Here is a 26,371-nt window from a genome sequence, read left to right on the forward strand (position 1 = left end):
GAGAACTCTGGTCTTAATATTAACTAGCATCTCATTACAACAGGTAGAGAAGGACCGAGAGTGGAGTTAAATGATGATATGCTGGATTTGTAACATGGCCTCATCATGTTGTGCATGGTACCAGTGCCATTTTCAGCATGCTAATGACTTTGACTCTACTTTTATTTATCATATCATTCGACGGCTAGTGGGAAAATAATCATAGGTTTCCCAGAGATTGTGAAATTATCATGAAATAGAGACTTCCCTAAAGGCTCCTATAACATTCTTCATGGGCTCCTCAATATGGTGATCAATGCCCCACCCCCAATTCCTTAACATGACCAAGCTCCCTCCTGCTTCTGATGCCAAGATTCCTTTTGCCATCATCTTTGCCCAAGCTCCACAAGCCACGATGGTTTAGATTCCAGTTGAGTGGTTGCCAGGGAGAAGACAGAACTAAAAGATCCAAAAGACTCCAGTGTCAATATGGAAATCATTTCTATTCCTCAGTCAACTCATAGTCTCTCCATTAGTATCAGAGTCCTTTAATCCACGAATAACAACATTAAAATGCCAAACAACAGGAAGAAATAAAGAAAATTAAGCCTTGTGGAAGTATTTATGGTATTTAGTTATATTTATTATAGATCTGTATAAAAGCAAGAGAGCTGTGCCCTATCCTTACTAATGTTTTAACAGCCATTAATCAATATTCCAGCATTTCTTAAATGAAAACACACAATGTTAAATTCATATAGTTTTATATAATCTGAGATTGAGCATTCAGTTCACAAGCACGAAGACTATATATTTCCATGCAGTCTTTGTATTAGATGATGTAAAAGACCCACTATGTTCATACAAATTGATTGGGAATTGTGAAATACAGCATGTTAAAAAACAGTTATTTGGAATCAGAACAATACAGAGTAGGCCAATGGGCCTGTTATTGGCATGCACTTCCATAAAAAGCAAGCAAACATACGCAAAATATTTTAAAGCTCTTTTCTCCACAATAAAACTACATCTGAGCTCAACCCTGTGAAACCTGCTCTTGCATTTTCCAATAATTTCTGCAAGTGCAAGTTTTAGAGGGAGTATAACTTCTGTTTTCAAACAGCCTTCACTCTCCCATTTAGGATCTCCTTAGCTGGCCTCTGAGATTATTTTGGAGCATTCCATTTGCTTCCATCATCTCCCTCAACTCACACTACCTGACTTAGCTGCCAGTCAAAACAGTTCCATTGTCAACCTTACTCCCACATATCAGTTGGACATAATTACATTGTTATTTTCATGAGAGCTGCTTGCATAAGCAATCATTCTTTATATGGTAGTAGCATTAAAGTCATACATCTACTTGTACAGTTGTCCAGACCATTTCCTGCATAAAACCAATATAATCTGCACTATCCATTTTTCAGTGATATGACTCTTAGCCATACAAATACAAAAACTGGATCATTCAATGATGTGTGTTTAATAGGATTAATTCGGAAGTGAAATATCAGGAATTTAAGCCACTTTAAATCTAAATCAAATTCATTTTTTGAAATTTATCTGATAAGAAGTCACTGACAAACATGCAGAAACATCCTGAACAGGCTTGGTCATCATGGCAGTATCGTACGGAGGGGCATTTTAAACAAGTTTACCCCTCAGCTAACACTGAGCATATATGCAAGGTGTCTGGCATCTACTTTAAGAGGCAAGGTGGAACGACAATCAATGTGATCCACGGGTACTTGAAATGTTACCCCCAAAATTTGTCCTTTTTGCAGTCTCAGGCTGGAAGTCAAATGCCACAACAATTAAGTTCATCTTCATGATCTTTCTTTATAATCAGCAAAACTAAACCGCTAATGTAACTTTCCAAGGACACACACATGAATCAGAACATTCATTGTCTGAGAACTAAACTGATGGGGTTGCCCAGCCATGATGAGACACACTCAGTTTTCCATTGAGACCAATGGGTAACCTATACACTCCTCCTATTGACTTTGGAAGCACTGAGGAGGAAAACTACTTTTAGGCCAGTACCTCAGTCCCATCCAGAGTTTGTGCACTAAGGAAGAGTAGACGAGGCATTTGTTCTTTGATAGTTGCTGGTGGTATGCAATACAAACTCCCAAAACTCATTGATTGCTACTAAAGAATTTCTAAAATATAGGGAACCCATTTAGAATTTGAGATTTGGAGCCAATATGAAATTGAGATCCATAAAAAAGAAATTCATATTCATTCCATTTCTCACAGTCATGCACCTGGAATGTGAGAACTCTACAGCTAAATCCAGAGAGAAAATATCCCTTTGGTCGTTCCTCTGGTGCTCTCTTGAGAATTTTAATTAAGATTTCTTAAATGAAAAGAAAATGGGCAATGCAAATCCGTAGCTGACCAAAGTCGCTGTAAGGTCAGGAGTTAACTGATTTGTTGATTATCTAAATATATTGTGTCAAAAATCTGATTAATTTATGGTAGCATTTTATCATGCACTCTCATATATCTGCAATTTTATATAGGAAAATATGTAGCTGAATTACAATCATGTCTTACAAAGAAATATTTCTGTTGACATCACAATGATAAATTATACAGTGCTACAAATGGTAAACTCTGGTGACCTTGAGGTTTATAAGTTTTAATTTTGCAATGAAAAATGCTAATTAAAAATTGTGAGCAGAAGTATCAATGATTTTCTAAAATAAAGGAAAATAATACTTTTTACACGTCTACATCAAGATCATTGTTTTTATATATAGAAATAACACATAAAGATACTGTGCATCAATAATAATTTACTTCATATTTATTAAGATAAATATAACTTAAGTAATTCTTCTAGTAATATAACTGCCATTTCCTTCAGTCCTCCTACTATTGAAATTTTAAATGCTTTAATATTTTACTTTGATATGTTTGAAAAGAGCTACAAACGACTTTAGAGATATGTTTCTAGGTTGCATGTGTGTTATACTAAAATGTTTCACTCTGAAGACTTAAACACTGATGAATTCACACTTTACAAGGACGATGTCATTAACGCCATGCTTTATGGCACCGATCTGCTACTAGTTTAAAAGTGCTACATCTAGAAAATTCTTAGCGATGATTAACACATATTTTATTAAAAAAAAGCAAACATGAAATCAAGCCTGCAAACCCAAATAAATGTGACGTTTGCCCTTAGACTTCATGCAGTCACTAGCGCTGTCTTAGTTCACGTGGACAGCAGGATTACAAGATGGTGTTCAGACTGGAGCATGGGTGGTGTGGGAAGACGTGTTTGCAGTTTGTATTTAAAGCAGCAATAATTTAAAAATATATATATAATTTGCACGGCTAAGTTGTAAGACACCACAGATGCAAATTAGCAATTTATATTATTCAGAATAATATATGTTTTTGTTGCTTTTACATCTTCATTGTAAATAGCTCCAAGTAATTCTAAGGTTAGGGTCTTGAAGGTAAAGACTCTGAAAATGTTTGCATTTGATGACCAATCAGTGATCACATTAGAGAGGAGTGAAGTTGGCCTGTTGTCTCTAACTATCTAGTTCAGAGGCTTAGGTACTTCACTGTTTTCTCATGGGTAGTGATCTTCATGAATCAAAATGCAAAGATAAGTAAAACTATAAAGGATGGAAATATTTTGAACAATCTTTTAACTCAATTTTATAACCAAATATCACTTTAAATAATATCAATTTTAAGCTTGTTGCCTTCCTTTCATTGCCAAATCAATCAGGAATAGATGGGATTTTTTAAAATAGTGAAATGAATCCAACAAATGTGCACAGATAGTGTTGATTAAAATTAAACAGTGAAACAGCAAAAATATTTGAGATGGTTTTTCACTTAAGCTATCTAGCAGAAAATAATATTTTGCGCCAGACATGATTTGAAATGAAACATGACATTGCATGGGTTCCAAGATGAATGGGTATCAGATTTTCACCAGGTGCTTTGGGTTTAAATTGTTTCTATAATTTGAGAAGATATTCTGAGAACTGCAGACACCACCTGCAGGACTTGCTGTTTTAACTTCCAGTTTTCAACGGCAGCATTTTTGCATTCTGGGGCATCTGGTGAGAAATGAGTTCCACTTCCTGTCAATCTTACTACTTAGCAAAAATCCAGACCTAAATGTCCTGAAGGGAGAGTGGGATAAAATGGACTGAGACACTGGAACTCTGATTTTGCTCTTTGGTGGTAAGCCAGGCCCCGATTCTGTTCAGCTTTACTGGGAGATTAGTTAAAATATTATGCAAACTTGACCATTTCACACTGATTCAATGGTTGTGCTGTAATTGCACCTTAAAATATAAAGTAGCTGCCAAAAATTCAAAAAAACCATTATTCTGCACTTGCCAGACAGTATAAATTAAAAAATGTGAACTAAGTGCTATCAGTTTGAAATTCTACAGTAGAATTGTGTTAACATAACAAAACTTAATTGTGCACACATTTTCCCTTTGTTATTGTGTCTGCTCCCTTTGTTCATAACCATCCTCATCTTTATACGAACTACCTGGCTGCTCAATCTCTTTCACAGGCTCCACTACTTCCTGTCCATCAACAGTTTTGTTCTATGTCTCCGACAGTAATAAACTTTATTTTAAGTCCCTGATCAACTTCTCCTTTTCTGCACAGACTTTCTGAACAAAAAAAAAAGTTTGAAAAGATAAATACTACAGGGGTCTTTTTTCCCACTTGTGCCATGAAATCCGTGAGGTACCATTTTCCACAGTTAAATTCAACACCACTGCTACATCCATCCAAGGGAGATTCTATGTGTGGGATTCAGTTCTTCATAACTCAGAGATTTAGTGGTAGAGAATGCTGCAATGATCTTACCTTTTTAAAAAGGCACTTTATCCGTGAACTGCTGTTTCAAACATTTATTGTTGGCTTATTTATAACAAAAAGCAAGAGGGAAATGTGTTTCATGGAATACCAAAACATCATTTGAGGATAAAATGTGTTTTTTTTTCTGGCTTCTGTCTCTCTCACTTTCCGCTGATTAAATAATTGGTTTGCCAAGAGCTTTACCATGAAGACAAAATCCTTTAAAATTTATCAGCTGTTTAAATATCCCAATCCTATCCAGCATATTTTCCCAGCGTGCACCATACCCAACAGGGAGTAAGTCAAACTTTTGTATGTGCTATTGTGTCAGCTGCTAGAAAGGTTTCAATCTTCCACATCAAATCAATCCCTTACTGAGATGTGAACATTCTTACATTAAAAACTTCCTTGAATTAATAGCAATCTTCAACTACTTCTAGCAAATAAAAGAAACATGCTGACTGATTCAAATTATCCCTCGATATTCTTTTCTTTTATCGTGATTCTGATTCAAAGGAGTAGTTTCCCATTTTTTAATACCTTGATTTAAAATATCTTCCTATTTTAGTGCTAGGCCTATTAATTTTTGCATGCATTTTTGTTTCACAATTCAGGCAAAACAAAATCTTGTAAAATTCTGCTGGAAGAATATTTGCACAAAAATCAACCAAACAACCCAACTTTCCAGATTAATTACCAGGTTGCAAATGAAGAAAATTTGCCATATGTGGTTTGCCTTTTTCGCAGTGGGTGTAATTGTTTTTTGAAAGTACTGTGAATAAAAAGGAATTAATTCATGCAATATTTCTGTTGTCTTAAGAGGTTTCTAGTGCCACATTGGATGTATTCAGTCCAGATATTAAATTGTCTCGTTGATTCAGAAAAAGCACTAAAACTGTGATGTGTTTGGGAATTAGCCAATGTTCCCCAAACATCATCTTTCAGCATCCAGATGTTTTGCTGTGGTTGATCATTGGCAAGGACTTAGCAACTTGTTTATTCAAGTTGTGAAAATTGTTTTGCTTCACATTAATATGTTTGTAGCAAACCAGTTACGTAATGTGAAAATTATTTTTCGCTGTCATATCATTTTCTGTCTTCAGAGACTTCCACTGAAAAATATCAGTTTATTTACTCTGGAGTTGTGCACGCTGACTCGGAGGAATCCATCGCTGGACACTTCGGAGGAATCGCCTTGTAACTGTAATACTCCACAACTTGTTTTGGAACTTCTGCTAAGACACACTTGGCCAAAGCTGCTGGAGAAGCCTGAAAAGTGGTTTTAAAAAAAACACATTAATTCAGAAATAGAGACTTTCCTCAATACAATTCATGGCCTATAAATTGTGAGCTCTGGGGAAGTGACATCACTTGTACTGATCTTAAAAATAGTTCCAGAGTTCCATTAAGCCCTGCTAAGAAGTTCCCCTTTTCAAAGTCTACTGCTATCAGCTCCCAATCCAAAGGCATCCAGTAACTGTGATGTCATTATATTGGCTGAACAGCCAATCACATTAAAGATTTTTTCACAGATAGGAGATCATTTTAATTAACTTTTAACATTGTACAAACTTCTAAATAAAGTTTTGAACATGATTACTTGATTATATAAATATCATATATTTAACTCCTGAAAATAAGTAACAATTCCAAGGTATTGCACTTTGGAAGGACAAACCAAGGTAGAACATATAAGGTAAATGGTAGGGCACTGAGGAGTGCAGTAGAACAGAGGGATCTGGGAGTACAGATACAAAATTCCCTAAAAGTGGTATCACAGGTAGATAGGGTAGTAAAGAGAGCTTTTGGCACATTGGCCTTTATAAATCAAAGTATTGAGTATAAGTGTTGGCATGTTATGGTGAGGTTGTATAAGGCATTGGTGAGGCTGAATTTGTGTATAGTTTTGGTCACCAAATTACAGGAAGGATATTAATATGGTTGAAAGATTGCAGAGAAGGTTTACAAGGATGTTGCCGGGACTTGAGAAACTGAGTTACAGAGAAAGGTTGAATAGGTTAGGACTTTATTTCCTGTAGCGTAGAAAAATGAAGGGAGACTTGATAGAGGTGTATAAAATTATGATGGGTATAGATAGAGTGAATGCAAGCAGGCTTTTTCCACTGAGGCCCCGGGAGAGAAAAACCAGAGGATATGAGTTAAGGATGAAGGGGGAAGGGGGGGCTTCTTCACAACAAGAGTGGTGGGAGTGTGGAATGAGCTGCCAGATGAAGTTGTAAATGCGGGCTAACTTTTAACATTTAAGAAAAACTTGGACAGGTACATGAATGAGAGGTGTATGGAGGGATATGGGCCAGATGCAGGTCAGTGGGACTAGGCAGAAAAATGGTTCAACATAGCCAAGAGCCAAAAGGCCTCTTTCTGTGCTGTAATGTTCTATGGTTCTGTATATATATTAAAGTCCTTTGTTCTTTGACATATTCATGAAAGGAAATTATAATACATCCAAAATTGTGTTTCTTAGGCCACATGGTTTGCTAATCATAGTATTCTGTTATAAATTCAATCAGACCTCAAGAAACTAAATATATAGTTTTCTTACAGTAGGACTAATTTGTAAAATAATGATTTCAACTTCATTCCCAGCAGTTCAGACCACAAACTGGTTTACTACCAACAGTTTTAAGGTTTGTTTGTAAAGCCTCCTGTGCATGAAAATTAGAAATAACTTTTGTGTTCAATGGGTAATGGCAGTACTTTCACCATAGACAGGGCAACAAGATCCAGATTATGTTTGTCTAGCAGTTTACAAATGTCTGTGAATTGAATGGCTTACTGAGCCAGTCCGCATGGCACTTCCGAGAAACCAATACCATGAGTCTGGGGATCAAACAGGCCAGGCTAGGCATGGACAGCAATCATTAGTGAGTCTGGTATAGCAATCTGGTGGTTCTGTGATCCCCATTATTGATAGTTGCTTATCATTAAAGATTTACAAATTAAGAAGTCACAGTATTAGATTTGAGCTTGTTTCTCAGAAAACGAGAGGCTAAGAATCCTGGACCAGTCACTTAGCTATTAACCATTACTGGGCCAGTAACTTAATGGGTGAAGTTTGTGGAGGGTGCAAGAGGAGCTGGGTCAATGGAGCCTCACTAAAATCAAATCTTGAGGCGTTTTGCCAGCAGAAGTGTTGAGGCCATGACCAGGGCCATGAACAATGTTCAGGTAGAGGAAGGAGATAGTTCGGTGAAGGAGCAACTATGAATTTGGAATCTCATCTCCAGGGAAACTTGAAAGGTGAACTGACAGGTTAGGCCTCAGATAGTGGCCAGAGAGAGAGGTGGAGTCGGTGTCAGGGCACACTGTAGTGTCTGTGGTATTGGGAAGGGCTTTGGTCTTCCCGGTGCCACAGAGAGGCTGGTGTGGGTGCAGTCAGGATACTCAGGGTATCTAATGCATTTTCAGATTATGCCTCTGATAATACAAAAGAAGGTAATAGTGGAGACTCTGAAGGCAACCATGCAGGGAGTGACTAATGCTGTTGTAGGTCATCTCTGCCCACAATGTCACAGAGGAAACAGAAGCGGCCAAAGGCAGCCCCGGAGACTTGGACCACTTTGACTCTCTGAAGATGGAACAGGAGTATAAAGTGGTACAGTTTGGACCACTGGTGTGCTGAAACTGGGAAAAGAACTGCAGGAACTCAAGAAAAGAGTGGGAGAAAAGAACCAGCTGCATTGCTATCAACATGAAATAGAAGGACTGGATGACTTCCTTAACATTCTATGAGTTTGAGGAATAAGAAGATATAGAGTTATGGCCATCCTCTCCACCCACTGAACCTGTACTCGTAGCCAGTCATCTGGAGGAGGAGACAGTAAGAAGGGTAATTCTCTCACAAAAATGTGGTCAAAATCAAGCAGCAAGCCTCTCAGTCCACCTTTGATTTAAGGTGGCAAAAGGACATTTTCGCATTTGCTTTTGCTACGTCATCAGAACTGACCAATTAGTTCTGTTAGTTCATTGGACACATTAGTGAAGTTTCACAACAATTTGTAAATCCCCAGTGAGTTACTGACGCTATCTTGTGAACCCAGCTTTGCAATATCTTATGTCAGATTTTGGATTGCAATGAGTGGATTTGCAGCCAAGTGGCAGACCAATAGGAGTGATAAAAGATCAAAGTGCCTTAGTGAAGAATAACTCAAAAATAGACCTCCCCGGGTGACAGCAGTGTTCTGTTCCTGTGAACTTATCAAAAGCCGAACAGTTCACAAATCGGAAATGCAGTCACAAACTAAGTTCTCAGGTGACAGAAGATAGTTGCAGCTGACAACACCGGTCTCACAAAGGTTTGTCTGAATGTACAGGCTCTACATCAGTAAAGTGTTCGTAACCTGCGGAGGACAGGACTTGTTACCAGTTTATCCTATTCAGCCAATTTCATTTTCCTCAAAAAACACACTGCAACTTCAGAACAGAATTCTAAGTTGTCTGCTGCCTTTTGAATAAATCACAGCTTCATTTTCAAGCCCATCTTAAATTAAAAACCATGAAATACGCTTCATGTTTAACTCTCTTTTTCAATATATACTTCTGACATTTTGATCTCTTTTTATGCTCTTGAATAAATTACGCTCCATGCCAGCCTTATTAATTCTTTAGAGCCTTAGAAATGAAACACTCACAAAAATTTTCTAGTGGAGATACATTTGGTTTCTAGATCAAAAGTTAAAATCCAAATGCCTCATTTTCATCTTGGTTTCTTTGTTGTTCTGTGTGTATTTCCTATCTTTAATGTATCATCTTGAGTCTAGTGTTCATATCACTTCATAAATGAGAAGACAAGGAAATAATTTTGACAATAAAACAGATGACTATGTTTGAAAACCACTAAATTGAAAAAAATTCCGGAAGTATCTGATTGAGGAAGCTTAATCAAATTTTACCTTTTGACAGCCTAAAGCAGATTTTGCAAAAATTGCCCATGAGTCATATGCATCGCTTTCAGACAAATCCAAGTGCAATTTTTATTAGTAAATGAAAATTAAGAAACACAAATTACTGAGTATGGGATCTCAATACCAATATTACTGTAGCCCCATGAGTGTGTATTGTAATATTCTAGTGCGTTTATTGGCAAAATGAAATAGTGTTAAGAATTGGAATTGGATTGTGGTGTTTTGTCCCTTCCTTCTCTATTACCTGTTAGTTATTTACAACACAGACAGAAACAACAGACCACAAGGAAATGGAATTTCAAGCAAGATGTGAAAGATTTCAGTCTTACTGCTATCAACCGTGATTGATATATTAGACTTGGTAAAAGAGCCAAGTTTGGGAAAAAAGAAGTACTAAAGAATTTTAAAGAGCACAAAATTGCCTACAAGGACAAAGGTAGTTTTCCTTAACCTCCTGGTTGAACCACGTGAACAAAAATTGTCAGTCTTGGTGCGCTAGAGAGTTATAGGGATGAGAAAGTACAGAGGAAAGAAGAAATTTAAGAAAACACAAGTGTGATAGAAATGGTTAAAACTAGCGTCTGATGGGATATTTCACCATTCTGGGATAGCTGGGCTTAAGACTGCTGATACGTGTCGAGAATGACCTTGGAGGATAAGTGCAGTACCAGGATCTCCAATAAATAAGAGACCAGGCCTCTGGGAGGATGTGAGTGGATATAAATTATGAGCCCTAATAATAGGAAGCAGGAAGAACTGTCAGGCTCACACTGAAAGATAATTGACTTGTCTTTTAAGCAATTGATCATATATTGACCATGGGATGCCAAAGAAAGTTCTGTGAAGTTGTTTTCTTGCTTTACAAATACGAGCTCTGTATAACCTAAAAGTCAGAGTTCTGGTGGTGGTGGAGACTGCTGCAGACTCTCCATGTTATCATGTTAATAAACTCTTATAAAGTAACTCGAAGTCACTCTTGTGTTCTTAGTGTTTCCACAACAGCAAAAAAAAGTAACTGCTGACCTGGGAATAAAGAGCAAACTTGGAATAATGTCAAAAGCCATTCTGAATGTTTAAATACATAAACAGTCCATGTTGAAAGATTTCTGGGAATATTTGAATAAGATAATCTTCTCATCTCCCAACACAAAATACAAGAACCCTTCACCATCCCCTAGTGGGCCCTTCTGTATGAGAATCTATTATATTATTTCTGGTTAAAACTGCAGTGTATCAATTTCAAATCAACTTGTTAATGAAACAACTGAAGTGTGTCAATTATTTTATGAATGTGTCTACCCTGAACAGGGGAATCTTATCTTTGGATTGGAAGAACAGTCACATGGTCAACTCAGCAAAAGAGAGAAATTATCCCAGACTGCTGACGAAAGCAAACTCAACACTAAAGGTGTAAGTTAGACTTCATCAAGGATGTAATGTTGAGACTTCATAAAGCACTGGTGAGCCCCCACTTCAAGTATTGTGAGTAGTTTTGGGTCCCTTATCTTAGAAAGGATGTGCTGAAACTGGAGAGGGTTCAAAGGAGGTTCATGAAAATGATTCCAGGATTGAGTGGTTTGTCATATGAAGAGTGTTTGATGGCTCTGGGCCTGTAATCACAGAATTCAGAAAAATGAGGGGTGACCTCATTGAAACGTATCAAATGGTGAAAGGCCTTGATAGAGTGGATGCTTCCTGTGGTGGGAGAGTCCAGAGAACACAGCCTCAGAATAGAGAATTTTAGAATGAAGTTGGGGAGGAATTTCTTTAGCCAGAGAGTGGAAAATCTGTGGAATTCTTTGCCACAGGCAGCTATGGAGACCAAGTCTTCATACATAAGGCAGAGGTTGATGGGTTCTTGGTTGATCAGGGCAGGAAGGGATATGGGAAAAAGGCAGGGGATTTGGGCTGAGTGGAAAATTGGATCATCCATGGAGCTGATGGGCCAAATGGCCTAATTCTGCTCCTATATCCTATGGTATTTAGGAATTAATCTAATAGAGCACATTCAGAAAAGAGCATAACATCCAGAATACCTGGCCCGATTCACTGCTGGGAATGTGTACTCCAATGAACTCAAAATACTATTGTCAAATCTAGACAAGAAGATTTTTAAATTTCAAGAAAACGGCAGCAAAATTTTGCATTGGAATGTGCTAAATATTGATTTCAATTTTACTGTATAATGTAGGCCAGGTTTTTTCTACTAAAATAAGACACTTGTCCAAAACATAACTTTCTGTGGAGTTTCTGAGGCAGCGGGGCAATCTGACAGATGGAGTAGATAGGCAGAGGCTTTTTCCCAGGGTGCAAGCATCATAAAGCAGAGGGGTTAGCTTTACAGTGAGAGGAGGAAAGTTTACAGGAGATGAGGCAAGCACATTAAGTAGAGGATTCCTGGAACATGCTGCGGGAAGTGATGGGAGCAAATACTAAAGCAACATTTAGACAGACGTGTTTAGAGGCTGGGAAAGGGGATACAGATCATGATTGACATAGACATTGTGAGCTGAAGAGCTTGTTTACGTGCTGAACTGTTCTTCATTCTATAACCAGTCAAATAATATTAATATGGTTATTTTTAGATACTATTTTTAACATTAAAGTGCATAGCATTCATATTTTTGTGACAACTTGGAGAACTGTGAACACTTCTAAAATTGGGAGGTTTATATTTCTAATAATTAACAGGCAGCGCTTTGCGAATATAAAAGACAGACTATTGTTACTGAACAGACACAAATGCCTAATAAGAACTGCATTCGTAGTGTATTACAGAAAATGTCATGTGACTGAAAATGTGTTTCAACAACAGTGAAAGAAGGCTCCACTTTCGAGTGAAGCCTTCTGCCTTGGAAGAAGAGGTCCAACTGGAGCAGGAGAGATACTCAGCTATAAGGTCAGAACGAGGGGTGATTGATAAGTTTGTGGCCTAAGGTAGAAGGAGTCAATTTTAGAAAACCTAGCACATTCAGTTTTCAACATAGTCCCCTCCGACCTTTACACACTTAGTCCAGCGGTCGTGGAGCGTACAGATCTTGGATCTCCAGAAAGTGTCCACAGCAGGGATGATTGATAAGTTTGTGGCCTAAGGTAGAAAGAGATGTTATTGACTTTGAACTTTCTGTCTAATCACTCAAAGAGTTGAACTGCACGTGCATGTAACGAGAGCTGCATAACTCATTTCCTTCTACCTTAGGCCACGAACTTATCAATCACACATGCTGTGGATACTTTCTGGAGGTCCAAGATCCATGTGCTCCACGACTGCTGGACTATGTATGTAAATGCAGATGGGGACCATGTTGAAAAATAAATGTGCTAGGTTTTCTAAAATTGACTCCTTCTACCTTAGGCCACAAACTTATCATCAATCACCCCTCGTATATTAATTGGAAAGCTGTTCAAATGTGGGAATGGGGGGAACCAGTGTTGATTGGTGGTGGGGCCAGGGAGACTATACCGCATGATAATGATTAGGAGATAAATAGAGTGGGTGTCAGATGCCTGAGGATTTTGGCAGTATGAAGAGGATCATGCCTGAGGACTAGCAGTAGTTATGAAAAACTAAGGAGGGCACCTTCATGGAAGGAGACACCACAGATTCCTGAGCAGTGTGATTCGAGACATTAAAATAGTGTCTGAGAAGCCTTGTCCAACTCTGTCAAAATGACCATTGTCAAAATGTTTGCCAGTGTCTGGGGACTGCCACGTGTTTTCATATTATAGTGTGAAGGTACAAGCAATTAAAAATATGCTCCCAAAGTATAAAGTACCCAATTGCAATTAGTAATTCAATTGAAAGGGTAGGTTTCCTTTCTGTTCTGGTTTTGAGAATCAATCCAATAGAAGTTAATCTTAATTTAAAGATCTTACCATTCAGCAAACACTTATTACATTTCTAAAAAGTTCTTACATTTTTAAATTCACGGAAGGGGACAAACTGAACAATGTCTCTAAGCACAGGTTCCCCCTTTGGAGATCGCAAAACCCCATCATCACCGTCCAGTATCTGCATATCTGTAAAATCTGCATTCCCAACACCAACAATGATGATGGACATTGGAAGGTATGATGCTCGGACTATTGCCTCCCTTGTATCCGCCATATCAGTAACGACACCATCTGTCAGAATCAGTAGGATATAATATTGCTGCAAAGACAAAATTAAGATAGAGTTAGGATTAGTGGGACCCCTATACAAAATGTTAAAGCAAATACAACTAACTTTTCAGGGCCTACCCAGGAGGATAGCCAGAAACTGTGCAAAAAGAACAGTTAACATTTCATTTCAGTGAGTGACCTTTCAACAGAATTGGAAAAATGTTTGAGAAACTTTTTGTGATTTATTTGTTTCCCTGTGTCTTCTCTGCCCCTCCCCTCTTTTGCTGCATCTTATCAATTGCTCATTACTATCTTTTGAATCATTTTGATGAAAAGATGTTGCCTGAAATTCCAGCTGTTTCTACTTCCACCGGTGGTACCTGGCCTGCTAGGCATTTGCAGCATTTCTGTTTTTATCGCAAATCTACAATCGTTAGCTTTTATACTGCTTTTCACAGAGTGCGCTCATTATTATTATGTCTCAGAGACTAGTGAAGACTTCAGTTTGCGTTGGGGAATGGACATACTACACACCTTGGATATCTCACTCTTCACCTGCTGCTAAATGCGACGTGTTAATGTTGCCTTGTAGATACATTCCCTGCTATTTAATCTAGAATGAGCTTATGCTGTCATAATATCTCACTATCTGTGTCTTTCCGATGTTAAATCAAACCCTGTCCACCTTCTCGGTACAAAGCAACAGATAGTGAGTCACTGTTTCTAAAAGAGCAGGTCTGTTTACTGGTGCCCTGACCAACTGTAAGTACATGATCAACTGGCCAACAAAATGGTCTGGTCTTGAGTCTGCTTGTGTAACCCATCAGCAGGCGAAGTAATTGCCGTGCCTGTAAGTTCACAAGTCCAGCCTGTTGTGGGTGGGGTGTTGGAGTGTTAGAGACACTGGTTTTAGGATGCTGTCTGATAGAGAGGTGTGGTAAACTACATATACCTGTCTGGACAAGCCCCTCTGCTGACTGTTCCTGTGGCTCCTCCCACAGACCCCTGTATAAAGGCGATTGGAGGCACTGCTCCTCCCTCAGTCTCCAGGATGTTGTGTGGTGGTCTCTTGCTGCTAATAAAAGCCTATCGTTCGCCTCCCGTCTCCGAGTGTTACTGATGGTGCATCAAGAGGTCACTGCAGTGCACCTCCCATGACCACCACAATAGATGTGAGGACCAGTCATGAGCCTCGGAGAAAGCCTGGAGTCATCTCAGACTTTCCCTGACCTTTGCCTCTGGATTTCCTACTTGTCTAGCAGGTGCGGCTGCCTTATGTACAACAGGTTTAAAAGAAACTACTGTACAGTATGTGCAGTTTTCTACCACAGGAATAATAATGTCAAACTGGTAGTGGCAGTAAACCTGCTACTGGATGAAGAGAGGCATTAGTTCTCTACTGAGCTGTCCTTCTTATCTTTCTGAGATCCCCTGTACTGACCTCTCAAGGGGGACCCCACCCCACCCAAAGTGGCATCATCTACTCCTGGCTGCATTATTGTACAAAGTGTGATTAGTGGCCAACTGAAAGAAAGTGTCCAAAAGGCCAAGTTTAATGGCATACTACTTCTGAGCAAGTGTGTGTAATTTTGCTTTGGCATCAACAAAATCAATTTTGGACAGAGTGTGAAGTATAAGACAACATGAAGATATATTTGCTCTAAAGTTTTGTACTTTTTAACTACCTTTTCATTAGAAGTTTAAGCTTGGGTGTACCACTAGGGGCATGTATGAAACTGATGACTGTCACCTTGTAACAAGGTAACAGCGACATAATGGAATCTCAGCATCTAGCCTCTTAAAGACAACAATTCACTGGTCCGCTAAGAGAAGCTCTCTGCTGTGCGTGGAGTTGATGATAATAAAAATTTCTGGATAGGTTTAAAGAGCATTAAAAACCATTGGCAAAGTCATCTACCATTATCAAGATCGGTTTGGTTTGATGTGGATAACTGATATTTAGGAACTATTCAACCATCACATATGGCAAAACACCATCCCATGCCCAGCAGAAAATAAATGAATCATGCCAGCAGTTCAAAGTTTAAGCCCGAAGGAAATGTTGAGTCATCAAAAATATGTGGTGACAAGAGAAGGCCAGGAGGAGTGAGCTTTACTTTTTTATAAACCAAGGAGCTCTTTCCAGAACTATTTCTGGCCCGAGATCCTATGTTTCCAATTTGAGCCAAAGATGGGTCAACGCTCTCTGAGGGATCAAAGCCAAGGAGCACTTTGTGACATCCCGAACTATGAGTCAACTGTGACAGATGTCACTGCTAAATTCATCTCTTCACACTCTGAAGGAGCAGATCTTGCTGACCCCCACCTTACTCCTCAAAAGCAGTAGGACTTGCCATTATGCAAACTACAAGTAGCAGGACTGCGGGACCAGATGGCACACCAGCTGGAGTCTTCAAAGTAGGGATAAAGAACTGGCACAGAACCCTCACAATCTCTAGCTTCAACTCTGGTTTAATAATACAATTCTAGAGGACTTTAGACATGCTGGTTTTGTTAGATCTTTTCAGAAAGGAGCCAGGGTGTGGCATGGAAGTTATTGTGACATTGACTGCAGTTATCCTCTTAAACTCATTATTCCCCTCACCAGGGAAGTCCTGTTGGAATCTTGGTGCAGTTTCAGATTATTCTGCAGGACGACCAATATGATCTTCACTGCCTGTCAAATCCAGGAAAAGCGTCAGGAGCAAGAACAAAACCTGACCATGTTCATTGATTCAACCCTATCATTTGCAAAGCCCTGTTGACCCTCCAAAATTTATTTAAAATGATAGAAGGTTGTCCTTCTGCAACATCTATCGAGTTCACTATCTTCTCCATGAATTTTGCTGGATTTGCGTCTGACTATCTCGGGGGATCATACTGGAGTGGTAGAGATTTTCTGCATGTTGAACTTCAGTTTCTGCTTTTTAAACATCAGCTGTTTTTCCATGGATTTGACTATCGGGGCTCTTCAATTCTGGTTATGGTCCGTCTCACTCACCCTCTCCTTTTCAACCAATTATGTTCAATAACCTCACCCCTCGCGACCAGTACTACCATAAACCCACAATCTGTCACCCGCCTTACCGAGGAAAGGTCCTTATGCTATTTTATTACTTATGACACGTTCGGTTTTATTAATGGAGGGTCTAACAGCTGTCAACCCCACTTTACCACATACAGTACCAGTTTAATGTAACTTTCTATGGTCTAAGAAACTCAGATATATTAATTTATTGTTAAGGATTGGCTGCAACATTGGGAATAATGCCTAATTTTCTTTGATCTAGTGCTTCGTGATCTACTGTGCACTTAAGTAATAACTCGGTCTGTACTTGAGCTCGAGGGGGTGACCACCTGTGGGTGTATATACACATTCAAGCTGTTAATCACACCAACAATGTAATTCTGCAGATAATGGCTGCAGTGTAAGGTTCTACATACAGAGGCTTCTTTCGACTTCTCTTCCTCAGCTGCCACCTTCGCGACCTTGTTTATGATGGGAGACACATTTGTTGGTCCATAAAGCTGGATTTTAGGTAGACAGCTCTGATAAGATTCAACTACACCCTGTATTCCTTAAACAAGGACAGAGTTAAGTTAGCAATTGCTCTCATGTATGTGTTAAGTAAAAAAAAATTCATAAAGCTTGAGCATATAACATTAAATTTATAATGACTATCCCTATGCTTTAATACTAAGTGCTGGTAAAGCATATACCTTATGGGGGGGATCTCCGATAATTTGGCATCCCACTGTTCAGAAATCCCAATGGTTTGTCATTTGGATAATCAAGGTCTGCTTCCTGCACTCCATTAAAACCCATTGGGCTCTCTTTCCCACTTTTACATCTAACCAAAGTCCCGAGGACACCAGATATTTTATTCTATATTATTTGTGCTAATGCTCAATTTATATCGTGCCTATGGTTAACCAGATTGAATTTTTATTGACTGCTCAAATATGGTGGATTTTTAGGAACAACAGACTTAGTGGCCAAGTAATTCAGAAAACTGATATGAAGCTGATTTAAAGGTTTATAGATCCCAGAGATGGAGCAGAGGTAGGAAACAATGAGAAGAAGGTGCATAGATAAGTGGGAGGATTAGTGCAGAGCAGAATCAAATAGTGAAGTTACCTGCTTCACGTACACTGTGTATACATAGTGTAGGAAAGAGATAGAGTTAGAGATATGAGTGTGAAATTTATAGTGGGACTCCAGCCAAAGCTCTCTTTTCCTTACATTTACCTGCAGGTCACAGAAAAATAGCCAAGCTTGGATGTTGGGTTATCAATACACAGCTAGTGGAGGGGGTCGAAGGGCATATTGGAAGTGGTTGAGTTTGTTGTCAACACCATGGACATTAGCTGACTCCTTCCTGATAGATGGAATCTCCTCGTACAAATGATCCCAACATTAAGGAGACGGGCAGTGTTGGGTTACTGGACGTTCTAGGAGGCCAGTGCCAGTAGGCAGAGCTTTTATTGTTAATGAGCTCATGTCCTAATCGCAGAAGTAAAGAGGCCATTTAAGATGATGACGTTTGTGAACTGGGAAGGCAGGAAATGACTTTTGAAAATAGAGCTTCTCGTGGGTTGCCACTGAATATATTTTCACAGCTACATGGTCAGAGGATGCAGCGACATCATCAAGTAAGCACCACATGCAGTGTCTCACTAACCACAAGGCAGAAAAGTTTAGGGTTAATGGAGGTGAACACCAAGAAATGAAGGTTTGCTTCTACTCTGCTTGGAGGCGACATGGACAAATAAGATAATGAAGCACACAATCCCTGAAGATTTACAATGCATTGAAATCCTGCTTCTGAACAATACTGGACCAAATAATCATTTTTTATTATTAATTATGTGCCAGTTTTGATGAGACCATGGATAATTACTTGAGGGCTCTAAATGCAAAGTTATCCAAGTGGTAATCTTACTAATAAAACTAATTCCTGATCTTGTTCTGCTTTTAACAAGGAAGTTATTGAAGAACAAGGCACACATAAGCTGCCAGTATTCTTTTTATTGGCTTCAGCTGCCTGTAAAGTCAAATATTTAAGACACTAACTCTAATTTAGTATCTTTCTAATTGACGTCTAATACATTTTAAATGGGCACCAGGGGAAATTAATATTTAGCAGCTGGAGGGAGCCTGTGCATCTTTCAACAAGCTTTGCTGTTCAACATTGAAGATCCCTGCTACTGATTATTTAGCTGATATATACCATGTCCACCCTGGGTTTTTACCATTTTGTTATATTAATCAGAGGAAAGTAATTTTAGAATTAATCTGCATACAGAAGTTTCTGCTGTGGTTTGAAATGTTCTATTGTACTTGTTATTCCCCTGGATTCGGATGAATCATTAGATGGAAAATTCTAAAATACTTTGAGATAGAAATACCTGCTTAAGAAGAAAAACTCTTTACTAACAATGCAATAGCATCTTCACATTATGGGGTTCATTGATCATTGTGGGCTTTTAAGATTTGGTTTGACTCAATGTATTGGAGTTAGGTGCGAGGGTGTTGTTCGTGGGAGGAAAACCACAGGACTCTACACCAGGTTGGCTAGCGTCTGCTCCACTGTGATGCTGCATTGTGATGAAGAATAAATGATTTTCTGGTGATATAATTTGACAGCAGAACCACACCCTCAAGCGAATGGAAGTGACTGCAGCTTACCTGCACATTCATCGTCTTCAGAATTAAAATTAATGGCAAAATTGTGTGAAACCTGGAAAAGGAAAATTATACTCAAATAAGTTAAAACATGAATTTTTACCTGTTCTCATAGGAAATTCAATTTTTGTGGCTAATCAAAGTTGTATGTTAACAATTTAATTCTTTAGTGGAAAGGAGAACCATTCACTTCTCATTTCCTTCACGTTACCAGCAATGAAGATCACAATTACTGGCAACATAAAGCATCTATCTAACATTGAATTTAATTCTGTTCTAGCTGCAAAGCACGTCTGTCGATGGTTTACAAATAACATCTTTTCATATTGTCCGACAGCGAATTAAGATGCAGGAAAGAGGATCACCTGCCATTGTAACATAGAATTCCTGAACATCAGTAATCATCCTGTTGCTCTCCCATTAAAAGTGCTATTAGAAGATGAGTAGTGACTATGAAAATGTCATCTCCAGTACATCCAAGAAAGCTGGTCACCCTTACAATGGATGCCATTTCAGATCATTTGTAATTATGCCCATGGAAATGCCCAAAAGTAAGGGGTTGCCAATGAGAAGGTAGCAGCTCCAACACTGCAGCACAGCCTGTCCTGTCCATCCGAGTGATTTCCCTGGTACCCTGCTGTCTCAGATCCTGAGCAAGTTTCACCGATAAAGGTCTGCGAATGGTAGCTGCACAGTACAAGGATGAAAGGGAAGATTAATGTACATGTGCCTGAGTCAGTGGTGGAAGCAGATACACTAGTAAAATTTAAGAGACTACTAGACAGGTATATGTTAGAATTTAAGGTGGGGGGTTATATGGGAGGCAGGGTTTAAGGGTTGGCACAACATTGTGGGCCGAATGGCCTGTACTGTGCTGTATTGTTCTAAGTTCTATATCTGCTAATTTTTTGTTTAAGTGCTCTGACTGGCCTTGTTTTTATTCATTATTACATTTTGTTTTACCTTCGGAAACATTATAAAGCTTTAGCCTTTGACAGGCAGCAAGGATAGAGATCAAAGTTCAAAGTAAGTTCATTATCAGGGTGCATACATGCTACCAAATACAACCCTGAGATTCATTTTCTTGCAGGCATTCACAGTAAATACAAAGAAACACAATAGAATCAATGAAAAACTGCACACAACCAGACGGACAAGCAACCAGTGTGCAAAAAAAAAACAAACTGCAAATAAGACCATAAGATATAGGAGCAGAAGTAGGCCATTCAGCCCATTGAGTCTGCTCTGCCATTCAAACATGGGCTGATCCAATTCTTCCAGTCATCCCCACTCCCCTGCCTTCACTCCATACCCTTTGATGCCCTGGCTAATCAAGAAACTTTCTATCTCTGCCTTAAATGCCCCAATGACTTGGCCTCCACAGCCGCTCGTGGCAACAAATTCCACAGATTTACCACCCTCTGACTAAAGTAATTTCTCCGCATCTCTGTTCTAAATGGACGACCTTCAATCCTGAAATCGTGCCCTCTTGACCTTGAATCCACTACTATGGGAAATAACTTTGCCATATCTAATCTGTTCAGGCCTCTTAATATTTGTAATATTTCTCTGAGATCCCCCCTCATTCTCCTGAACCCCAGGGAATACAGCCCAAGAGCTGCCAGACATTCCTCATACGGTAACCCTTTCATTCCTGGAATCATTCTCATGAATCTTCTCTGAACCCTCTCCAATGCCAATGTAGCCTTTCTAAAATAAGGAGCCCAAAACTGCACACAATATTCCAAGTGTACCTTACAGAGCCTTGACATCATATCCCTGCTCTAATATTCTAGAAGTGAATGCCAACATTACATTCTCCTTCTTCACAACTGACTCAACCTGGAGGTTAACCTTTAAGGTATCCTGCACAAGGACTCCCAGATCCCTTTGCATCTCTGCACTTTGTATTTTCTCCCCATCTAAATAATAGTCTGCCCATTTATTTCTTCCACCAAAGTGCATGACCATACACTTTACAACACTGTATTTCATTTGCCACTTCTTTGCCCATTCTCCTAAACTATCAAAGTCTCTCTGCAGGCTCTCTGTTTCCTCAACACTACCCACTCCTCCACATATCTGTGTATCATTGGCAAATTTACCCATAAATCCATTAATGCCATAGTCCAAATCATTGACATACATCATATAAAGCAGTGGACCCAACACCAACCCCTGTGGAACTCCACTGGTAACCGGCAGCCAGTCAGAATAGGATCCCTTTATTCCCACTTTCAGTTTTCTGCCAACCAGCCAAATCTCCATCCATGCTAGTAAGTTCCCTGTAATTCCACGGCTTTTATCTTGCTAAGCAGCCTCATGTGCAGCATCTTGTCAAAGGCCTTCTGAAAATCCAAGTACACCACGTCTACTGCATCTCCTTTGTCTACCCTGTTTGTAATTTCTTCAAAGAATTGCAGAAGGATGGTCAGACAGGATTTTCCTTTCGGGAACCATGCTGGCTTTGGCCTATCTTGTCATGTGCCTCCAGGTACTTTGTAATCTCATCCCTAACAATTGATTCCAACAACTTCCCAACCACTGATGTCAGGCTAACAGGTCTATAGTTTCCTTTCTGCTGCCTCCCACCCTTCTTAAATAGTGGATTAACATTTGCAATTTTCCAGTCATCTGCTACAATCCCAGAATCTATTCATTCTTGAAAGATCATTGTTAATGCCTCCGCAATCTCTCTCAGAACCCGAGGGTGCGTTCCATCAGGTCCAGGAGATTTATTCACCCTCAGACCATTAAGCTTCCTGAGCACCTTCTCAGTCGTAATTTTTACTGCACAAACTTCACTTCCCTGACACTTATGAATATCTGGTGTACTGCAGACATCTTCCACTGCGAAGACTGATGCAAAGTACACATTCAGTTCCTCTACCATCTCTGCACCTCTCATTACAATATCTCCCGCGTCATTTTGTATTGGTCCTATATCTACCTTCGACTCTCTTTTACCCTTTATATACTTAAAAAAGCTTTTAGTATCTTCTTTGATATTAGTCACCAACTTCCTTTCATAATTCATCTTTTCCTTCCTAATGACCTTCTTAGTTTCCTTCTGCAAGTTTTTAAAAGCTTCCCAATCCTCTATCTTCCCACTAGCTCTGGCTTCCTTGTATGCCCTCTCTTTTGCTTTTACTTTGGCTCTGACCTCACTTGTCAGCCATAGTATTGTGCTTCTTCCCTCTGAAAATTTCTTCTTATTTGAAATTGTTACGCCTGTGCCCCAACTCTGAGGGGCCGAAGGGTACAAAGTAGCCCCCTCCTTTTTGAGAATCTCAAGATCGCTATTAATTCAGGTCAGGAGACCCAGGAAATGAGAGAAAGACACGCAGAATCCACAAAGGGGTTTGGAATGTCCTGGCCCCTCAGCGATACAAAGCCACGGGAAACGGCATTGTCTCTTGGAGACGGAATTGTGTATTGAGTACTGCACTTCATGGAAGCCCTCAGGGAATGATCCAAGGGGGGTTGGTGGAGGGATTGCATCATCCCAACCTGATTGACATCTGAGACCCTGTGAGTCAGGATAAAAGAGGGTCTGGGGAACAGCCCCTTGAGACGCACCCGGAGAAACGCTAGAAATCCCGTGACAACGTTTAATAGCGACAGCCGGTGGGGCTCGCGTGTGTCCTTTTCCTTGGCCTAGGAATTGGCGGGCTTCCATGGAACGGCTTAGCTAAAAGGACCGACTACAAAAATGGAACTCTCGAAGGATTGACATCGTAAAAAGGAAAAGCTGGCAAGTTTAAAACATCTCTCTCTCTTGACTCCAACCAAAGGCTGCAGCCTGAATGAGCTAATGACTTTCATATTTCCATCAGACAATACATTATCCCCTTGACAACGATAGAGCTTATTTCTTATTGATTATTATCATACCCGCACTGTTAGAGTTGGTATTGACGACGTATATTATCTGTATGTTTGCATTGATACTATTTTTGTGTATTTTTACCAATAAATACTATTAAAAATAGTACCATCAGACTTGAACGGACCTCTCTATCTTTGCTGGTAAGTCACCCAGTTACGGGGTACGTAACAACTTGGGGGCTCATCCGGGACTTGACACCAAATTGGGGGGGCCAATGAATCTGGCTTGTAAGTCCAAACTTGGATCTGGTACTCGGGTAGCCAGACAGGAAACCAGCAAAGATGGACGTGGATGAATTTATAGAAAACCCGACTCTGGAGGCACTAGAGACGGCCACCAAATTGGACTTGATAAAAATGGCAAAGGGACTAAACCTCGCAGAGGTGAGGTTGCCAATGAAAAAGCGGGAGGTGTGAAGGGCCATAACTCAGTATTATATTGGGAAGAATGTGTTTGCAGCTGAAGTATTGGAAAATAGCCCTGAAAAGGTAGCAGCTAGTGGGACGGCTCAGTTAGAGTTGGAGAAATTAAGGTTGGAACATGAAATTAAGTTAAAGCAGCTGGAAGCAGCTGAGAAAGAAAAGGAGAGAGCCGAGAAGGAGAGACAGTATGAGGAGGCAGAGAAACAGAGGCAACATGATTTGGATATGAAGTTAAGGCAAGACCGAAGAGCTCAAGGATCAGACCGAGAGGAGCGGTTTAATGTTAGTCGGGAGTTGAGGTTAGTACCTCCGTTCGAGGAGACGGATGTTGATAGTTATTTCTTGCTTTTTGAAAAGGTGGCAGTGAATCAGAAGTGGCCCAAAGAGCAGTGGGTGGCGCTGTTGCAAAGTGTGTTAAAAGGGAAGGCACAATGAGCATATGCAGCATTGTCCATGGAGGAGGAAGAGGCGGAGAATTATGACAAAGTAAAGGAGGCCATTCTTCGGACTTACGAATTGGTACCAGAAGCGTATAGACAAAAGTTCAGAAATTTAAAGAAAGGGTGGAATCAGACGTATACCGAGTTTGCCTATGAGAAGGGTGTGCTCTTGGATCGTTGGTGTACAGCAGAAATAGTGGAAGAGGATTTTTGGCGTCTCAGGGAGTTAATTCTGATTGAGCAATTTAAAGATTGTGTTTCGGAGGATATCCAGATGTATTTGAATGAGAAGCCGAATAAGTCCATATACTTTATTCATCCCCGGGGAAATTCAACATTTTTCCAGTGTCCCATACACTTATTGTAGCAAAACTAATTACATACAGTACTTAACTCAGCATAAATATGATATGCATCTAAAATCACCCTCCCAAAAAGCATTAATAAATAGCTTTTAAAAAGTTCTTAAATAGTTTACTAAAGTGCATTGAGTGGTAATTTAATATGCCCTAACCCACAAGGCAAAGTTTTCCTCGAATAAAGGTTCCCAGCGAGACCGTGGGAATGATAGAGAAAGCCCACCGGTTGAAGCAGAGGTCCCGCCAGGAGCTAGTGGTAAGATTGAGGGGGAGAGACAAGACAGCCAGAGATTTCCGGGCTTGACCTGTTTTAATTGTGGAAAGGGGGGGGCATATTGCATCTAGGTGCTTTGCTCTGAGGAAGGAGACAGGAAAAGAGAAAGCAGCAGTCCCTGTAGGATGTGCCATGGTAATCAGTAAATCGACAAGAGATCCCCGGGTAGACAGAGTACGAGAAGGGTCTGAGACTTGTATGTCAAACGGAACCGTGTCTGTGAGGGAGGGAGACACACCAGTTCCCGTGTGGATCTGGAGAGACACGGGCGCTGAACTGTCATTGATTAGCAGTAAGGTACTGGATTTTGGTCGCAAGACGGGAATGGTAGCTGTGAAAGGAATAGGAAAAGGGACAGAAATGGTTCCCTTGCATAGGATCATTATGAATTGTGAGCTGGTATCTGGACCAGTTGAAATAGGGGTGCGATCAGAATTCCCGAGAATTGACACGGACGTCCTTCTGGGTAATGATTTAGCCGGTGGTAAGGTTTGGTCAGCAATGATGCTGACGAGACAGCCGGTGGAGGTCCCGCCCCTAGATTCCGATCTATCCCGCATGCGCAGTCACTCGCAGCATGTCGAGAAAGGCAGCTGAGAACAAGAGCAGTTTAAATCCGGCCAGCATCAATTTGGCCGAGACGTTTTTACCGACCCTGTACCACGAGGGTTTAGAGGGTCATAAAACGAAAAGTAGTAAAGTGAAAGAGAGTAAGGGAGAGGAGGTAGACCTTCCCTTAGTGAGGAGAAAAGTTCTAGAGGCACGAAATAAAGATGAGAAACAGATAAAGCTGCTAAAAGGTCCAGGGTTGGACATGGATGATCTGTCTGGTTTGGCAGAACTGTTTGAAGAAGTTGAAAATTCTAAAGGTGTTCCCGATAATGAAATGAGGGCAGTCCTAGATGAACAGGGTGCCCTTACCTTGAAGAAGTCTGCTGGGTTGGCAGATGAGGTTGTTTTAGCCCGCTGGGTTGAGTTTACTCCGGAAGGGAGTTGCCCAGAGAGTAGTTGGGAGGATCAGGGGAATTTAGAATTTGAACAGGGTACGGGTATTGAAAGCCTGGAAGAGGCAAATGTCCCGTTTGAGTGTGTCCAAGATGTGGATGCACATGGTACTGAACCTAGTAATGGAGCTCAGAAAAAGTTTGAGGTATTTGATTCAGTTGAAAAGGAATGCAGTCCTTGTGGGTCAGATGGACTTGGTTCAGTGAAGAAAGGGTTAACCTTGGTAATAGTGGGAAGTGAGAGTTCCCAGATGTTTGTGCCCGAAGGTGTGTTAAAAGTTAGTGAGGAGATCAAAGGTGGTGAGGTGAATATTATTATTGAAGGAGAAGGGAAATATGTAGTTCCCAAATTTAATGAAGAACATTTAAAGGCTGGACTGATATCAAACGCAGCAATCAGGCTACAGAGACAATGGCTTGGTACCACCAAGCCTG

The 26,371-nt window shown here is 40.0% G+C and overlaps 1 protein-coding gene across 1 annotated transcript in view; it reads right to left on the reverse strand.

Annotated features, from left to right (window-relative positions):
• Window positions 1–5,964: 5,964 nt before the first annotated feature.
• cpne7 (copine VII) overlaps window positions 5,965–26,371 on the reverse strand; it is a 126,964-nt gene continuing 106,557 nt past the window's right edge. The window contains exons 12-15 of the mRNA XM_059993486.1: window positions 19,552–19,603; window positions 17,307–17,440; window positions 13,675–13,911; window positions 5,965–6,102 (exon numbers count right to left, since the gene is read on the reverse strand). Of these exons, the coding sequence (XP_059849469.1) occupies window positions 5,965–6,102; window positions 13,675–13,911; window positions 17,307–17,440; window positions 19,552–19,603 (561 nt within the window). The remainder of the gene's footprint in view (window positions 6,103–13,674; window positions 13,912–17,306; window positions 17,441–19,551; window positions 19,604–26,371) is intronic.

Source organism: Hypanus sabinus, chromosome 17, assembly GCF_030144855.1.
Source record: "Hypanus sabinus isolate sHypSab1 chromosome 17, sHypSab1.hap1, whole genome shotgun sequence".
In the NCBI taxonomy this organism is placed as follows: Eukaryota; Metazoa; Chordata; class Chondrichthyes; order Myliobatiformes; family Dasyatidae; genus Hypanus; species Hypanus sabinus.